Below are 6,099 nucleotides of genomic sequence, written 5' to 3' on the forward strand. Positions count from 1 at the left end.
AGATAAATAGTAAATACGTACTGTGATAAATTAATATTAATATTAATATTAATATTAATATTAATATCTCATATATTACGGCAGATTTATTGATATCCTGGAGTCATTGTACAGGCTACCCCTTTTCATCCATATGGGTTGTATCATGTTGATGATAAGTATTATAGGATTTCAGGTGCATTTTCGTATATTGAAAAGCGTACGGTAATAATTATGCAATGATCTCAATAAAGTGATACATTTCCTTGCAGGCGATAACAAATATCTACGACCTGAATCGCCTTTCACAAAGTTGTCTTTATCTTAGTGTGTGTCTTATTGGAACATTTTTCGAGAACTGGCAAGGTCAGAAAGTCATAGATTCCAATGAAAAGTTGTACCATTCCATGTACGTTTAATAGAATACGTTTAATATATATCCAAAATCGCAAAAATTGTAGAATTGGTAAAACTGAGTCCCTGGCGCACAAATGTCGGATACATCTTATAACGTATGAAATAAAAATAATCTGTTACAGATATAACATGAAATGGTATGAAATGTCATGTGCGACGAAAAAGCTAGTAATTTTGATCATGCTAAGAAGCTTAAGACCGACGCAGATAACGGCCGGCAAGATTATCGTGATGTCATATGAGAATTTCAGTGCGGTGAGTGCTATTGTATTATGTGAAAGTGAAGCATGTACAAGCTTATTTTTTATTGTATAATTTTTGGTTTTAGGTAATACGAATGTCCTCGTCATATTTTATGCTGCTGCGATCTGTACAAACTACGTAAAACATTTTTAGAAAATTCACGATTATCGAATTTCACAGTTGGCTGAATTAGTAGAAAATAGATATCCACCAATCATTTGATTTGTACATTTAAGTGATTTTATGTACATTTTAGGAACTTCATACGTGAATAAATAAAACGTAAAAAAAATTTGTATAAATAATATTTGTCAATAATCTTTTGCAAATAATCTTTTACAGTTACGTTAGTTCTTGTCAAACGGAAAAATTCTTATAAAAATTTGATAATACTATAGGAATTCACTCTGGTAAAATCCAAATGAAGTTAACAATAAAGTTTATTATGATAATTATGTAAATGGCACAGGGGTGCCGCAAGTTCCGCACGCTACACAAACACACTATTCTCACTAGTGAGAACCAAAAGCGACCAAAAGTGATGTGTACTTCATTACTTAAATAATAGTTAAAATATATTGTCGATATTTATATAGAATAATTAAAGATAGGAACATATAATTTTTCCCAATAATCCTTGGCAAAACAAGTATAGAAAAATTTTAAGGATAATATCTAAAGAATAAAATGAAAGTAAAACTTTCGTAAAACGCGTATAAGTTATTTAAGGGAACGTAGATGAACGATCATGAATGCCTTGTGTATAAAACTGTTTCCTGTTTTAATTAATTAATTAGTTATGCGTTTTGCAAAATATCCTGTGATCACATAAATTGAGAAAAATGTAATTGGTATTTTTACAATTTTGGTTGGGTCTTGCAAGAACCATTAAATATCTTTATGTACGGCGGTAAGTGAAGCACCATTTTCAAACAATATCACGATACTACGTTTCCCCGCGTTGCAACCAGAAATAGACTATAGAAAGAAGGAAATTATCAGTAACAACCTTCTTTCACAGTAATTTGCAACTTAAATGATTTTTCAAGAGAGAAAAAAGGGAGTATACCACAGTACATATCATTATGCGTGTCTCCAACATGTAATTTTCAACCTTCAATTGGAAACACAAAGCCCAGCTGCAACAGATACCGGCTGTCGTAATCGATCACGAACGACTTACTGACGTGAATGTAACAGTATAATAGCGCCTGTACTTCGCGACGTGCAGGGCAATCAACGTTGAAACGGAATTTTTCATCAGCAAATTTCACCGGCAGGACAGCGGTAGGCAAAGAGGCGAAATGGACAACGTCGATAAGTTCTTTCGAGAATCGCACTACAATATTGTGCGACTTTTATTGAATTTAAGCGGTCTGTGGCCTTTCCAAAGCAAAGCCTCTCGTTACGCAATATACTGCGGATTGTTATTACTGAACGGATCTAGCATTACGTCCCAGGTACAGAGAGAAGACGCACCTCGTTATTACGCATATCATTTTGCATTTTGCATGTTCATTTCTACTGTTTAACGGAAAGTTCGGCAAGTTGGCATTACAGTTAGGGCTATAGCGCACAGAATGCAATAAAATTTGTTTTCTAAATTTCTTGAAGTGAAAAGTAGTAATATTTTTTTACTCCATAAGAGTGAATGTTTCACTTAAGGTCAGATTGAAGTCTGACTCCATATGAAAGAATGTTTCGATAGACTGGAGCGTGTACCTCCAAGGGTGGAATGTATCAGATTCATTTTCCAATTTCGATTGAAAATATTAACTCCACGATTTACAATGGAAAATTCACTCTGTAAGAGTAAAAATAATTTGAACTCGAGTGACTCGGCTGTTCGAATCTCAGTTACTTCTCACATAAGTCCATTGAATAATAGAACAAGAAATTAATATCTCAAATCCCAATCAATGCGGATAAGTGACGAACGCTCGAATGTAATCTGTGGCGAATTTAGGTGTTGGCTATTATCGAATTTCGGAACGACTCTGAAGAGATAATAAAATTTACAACATTGACGATTTACATTACGCTCGTCATAGGGAAAGCGATCTGCGTTGCGTGTACCTTATCCAAGGTGTGTAAGTTAGAACGGCTGGCCGATAATTGATGCGATTAATTGATTAATCGATATGATTATGCGTCAACCGGTAAGATACACCTATACGCCCATAATATTGGGAGGTGAAAAAGAAACAATGCATTTAGAATTAGATTAACTTGAAATTACAGGTCAAGCTCATGCTGATGAAAATAAAAAAGCATTGGATTTCCCCGAAGACGGATGAAGAGACTGCAATTCTGTATTCCTATGCATCATATGGGCAAAAGTTTGGCTACATGTACACAGGTAAATGTATCGACTAAATGTGACTGAAACATGAGTTTATTATCGTTACAGAATGCAATTGACTATAAATTAAGTCAATTGAAATCTTCGGTCAAAAGTTAAAGTCAGTGAAAAGTGAAGCAACTTCTTCTTGAACCGCAGTCAACTTTTATAGCAAAGTGAAACTTAAGTAATATACGTAAAATACACTAAAGTGTACTTTATAGCACACGAATGCTGTCAAAACGTAAAATATCAGACAATGACGGCGATAATTTGATCGACGAATTATTGAACGCAATAATGGATAAATTCAAGTTTCTCTATAAAATCCAAACGAACCTCTTAACTGACAGTTCAAAAAGTTTGAGCCGAATTTTTCGACTGATGCAATTAATCTGACGTATTCGATCCCCAACCAGTTGTTTTGTATGGACATTCCATCCTCTATCTAAGTGAGAGTTTGTTGGAGAAGTTTACGTACGTGGAATCAAATGGGACAAATGAAACATCAAGCGCCCATGTGGGTTTACCTTTTCGCGTTAATTATATGGTCGACATAGACACATATTACGTCCCGATTTTTTTACACACAGCCATGTGCGAAATAACATACATGACATTCCTGTGCGCAGTCGATGTCTTGTATTTTACATCTGTTCAATATTACTGCGGCCTGATCGCAGCTCTGAGGTGAGAATCCGCGTGATTACTTCCATGATTATACCTCGATACTGAGAAATAAAAACGTGGCCGGATGCCGTTTGAAGATTAGCCTTTGCGTTGACAAAAATGCCAAAACCAATTTTCTTATTTCCGGATAACATCGTGGCTTAGGTACAACTTGGAAAATGCGTGCAATTTGAAAGATTTCGACGATCTATTAAAGAACGTCACGAAGAACGGTAAATCTTACTCCATTGTTGCTTACAGCATTCAAAGACACACTGAAGCGATACAGTTAGTATATATGATCATTTATTGTTTTCACGATGGTGACACGCAGGTTTGGGAAAACTTATTAAAAGTAACTCGTCGCCGTCGCTCGTTATGTATTTAGAAAAGCGACTTGCTGTCTTTACCGTTGCTTGTCATAAAAAATAACTTAAGAAGTAATGAGATGTTACGATTTTTGTCACATATTTCACAAAATTATAAAGATATTTTTTACAATGCGCAGCCCATACATGTATATATATAATTACATTCGTTATTAGACAAAAACTAATTGCTGTTACCGTTATTAATGCAGAAATTAAGTCTTTTCTTATCTGTTATTAAGAGAAAGTAATTTGTAATGAAGTTACAAATATGACGGGTTATTTCCCAGCCTTGGTAATAGATAAATAGCAAATAAGTGATGATAAATTAATACAATCTCACATATTACGGCAGATTTATTGATATCCTGGAGTCATTGTACAGGCTACCTCTTCTCGTCCATATGGGCTGTGTTATGTTGATTATAAGTATCGTAGGATTCCAGGTGCATTTTCGTATAATATATTGAAAAAAATACGGTAATTATTACCCAGTAATCTCAATCAAGAGATATACCCCTTTGCAGATGATTACAAATATCGAAGACATGAACCGTGCATCGCAATATTTTATTTATCTTAATGGGATTCTTCTTAATACGTTTTTTGAGAACTGGCAAGGTCAGAGAATCATAGATTCCAACGAAATGCTGTATCAATCCATGTAAGTTTAATACAATATCAGATATACGTTCCTAAAATCGCAAAAATTGCAAAGTCAGTAACACTAACTTCCCAGCACATAAGTGTCGGATACAGCCTATAAAATAACAATAATTTGTTGCGTTGACAGATATAAGATGAAGTGGTATGAAATGCCGAATGCAGCGAAAAAGCTAGTAATCTTGATGATGATGAGATGCTTAAAACCGTCGCAGTTAACGGCCGGCAAGATAATCGTGGTTTCGTACGAGAATTTCAGCGCGGTGGGTGCAATTATATTCTGTGAAAATCCACATATAAGTCTACTTTCCATTGTGTAATTTTTGGTTTTAGGTAATACGAATGTCCTCGTCATATTTTATGCTGCTGCGATCTATGCAAACTATGTAAAATATTTTTAGAAAATTCGCAATTATCGAATTTCATAGGTAGATGAATTAGTAGAAAACAAATATCCACCGATCACTTGATTCGTATATTCTAGGTGAATTTCATAATTCATTTCATGAAAAAATTTGAGAAAAAAAGTTGTATAAATAACATTTGACTTGCAAGTAATCTTTTGCAGTTAGTTCCTGCGCGCGCCATATGGAAAAATTCTTATAAAAAATTTGACAATGCCATCTTCTAATTGATCGAAATTATACATACGTGTGTATGTGTGTGCGTGCGTGTGCGTGTATGTGTGCGTACATAATCTAACAATACACTCAATTAATTTAAAAAAACTGGACTTCTGCCAACAGTGAAAAAAACATGTAGGCTACTGACTGTTTTCGATCACTTATGCACATCACCACATCACTATCATGAAATATACACTTACGCAGTAATCTTTATTTGTGTTTTTCGGAGTACAAAGCAACTTTCGATTGCTTTACAATCTCATCTCTCTCTATCTCTATTGCGCTCTCTCTCTCTCTCTTTCCCCATTCTTTCCTTACATCCACATCAATTTTCTCAAATGTTTTTTTCTACTTCCATCCTTATCCAAAATCTATCGTAAAATAAATGATTTTATGTATGAAGTTTTATAGTGAGAATGACCACAGGTACCTTTCATATGAAGGTACATTTCTCTCGCTTTTGAGAATAACAAGATGACGAAAATCTTTCTTAGCAGTGGTAAGTAAACTAGCCTAATGATTGCACGATAACTTCGTCATCGCAAAAAATCGACCTCTCACTACACTAGTATAAAAAAAAAAAATAAACCAGCGTAGAGCTATTTTTTTTATAACATAACGTTTTATTTCAGAAATTTGCTGTTGAGACGACTTTCTAAGAGAATATTGTATAGAACCTATTACAGTAGCACTGCGCAATTTCGACTGTGCAGCTTTCTACTAATAATTTGCAAGAAACTGTCTGTCTCTACAAACTGATGCTTAATATTGCAATCGATTGCAGACGACTTAT

At 34.4% G+C, this 6,099-nt stretch overlaps 2 protein-coding genes across 2 annotated transcripts; both read left to right on the top strand.

Annotated features, from left to right (window-relative positions):
- On the top strand, nucleotides 1-849 carry LOC116851329 (odorant receptor 49a-like). Its single transcript, XM_032830633.1, has 4 exons — nucleotides 1-175; nucleotides 252-388; nucleotides 519-651; nucleotides 725-849. The coding sequence occupies exons 1-4, from the start codon at nucleotides 134-136 to the stop codon at nucleotides 779-781; spliced, it is 369 nt and encodes a 122-aa protein (XP_032686524.1). The 5' UTR covers nucleotides 1-133; the 3' UTR covers nucleotides 782-849.
- Nucleotides 850-3,527: 2,678 nt separating this feature from the next.
- LOC116851326 (odorant receptor 9a-like) lies at nucleotides 3,528-5,761 on the top strand. The gene is made up of 6 exons (XM_032830629.1): nucleotides 3,528-3,670; nucleotides 3,815-3,937; nucleotides 4,373-4,463; nucleotides 4,545-4,681; nucleotides 4,811-4,943; nucleotides 5,014-5,761. Exons 1-6 carry the CDS (start codon nucleotides 3,528-3,530, stop codon nucleotides 5,068-5,070), a joined length of 684 nt encoding a protein of 227 aa, XP_032686520.1. The 3' UTR covers nucleotides 5,071-5,761.
- The last annotated feature ends 338 nt before the right edge of the window (nucleotides 5,762-6,099 follow it).

The sequence above is a fragment of the Odontomachus brunneus genome, unplaced genomic scaffold, assembly GCF_010583005.1.
Source record: "Odontomachus brunneus isolate Ranch 3 - 2012 unplaced genomic scaffold, Obru_v1 Obru_scaffold_171, whole genome shotgun sequence".
In the NCBI taxonomy this organism is placed as follows: domain Eukaryota; kingdom Metazoa; phylum Arthropoda; class Insecta; order Hymenoptera; family Formicidae; genus Odontomachus; species Odontomachus brunneus.

Bases quoted from the DNA above. Each gene is read 5' to 3' on its own strand.
- LOC116851329 (XM_032830633.1), top strand. From the start codon at position 134: ATGGGTTGTATCATGTTGATGATAAGTATTATAGGATTTCAG. The intron at 176-251 runs GTGCATTTTCGT...ATTTCCTTGCAG, and splicing joins TAAGTATTATAGGATTTCAG to GCGATAACAAATATCTACGA. The intron at 389-518 runs GTACGTTTAATA...AATCTGTTACAG, and splicing joins GAAAAGTTGTACCATTCCAT to ATATAACATGAAATGGTATG.
- LOC116851326 (XM_032830629.1), top strand. From the start codon at position 3,528: ATGGTCGACATAGACACATATTACGTCCCGATTTTTTTACACACAGCC. The intron at 4,682-4,810 runs GTAAGTTTAATA...TTGCGTTGACAG, and splicing joins GAAATGCTGTATCAATCCAT to ATATAAGATGAAGTGGTATG. The intron at 4,944-5,013 runs GTGGGTGCAATT...TTTTGGTTTTAG, and splicing joins CGTACGAGAATTTCAGCGCG to GTAATACGAATGTCCTCGTC.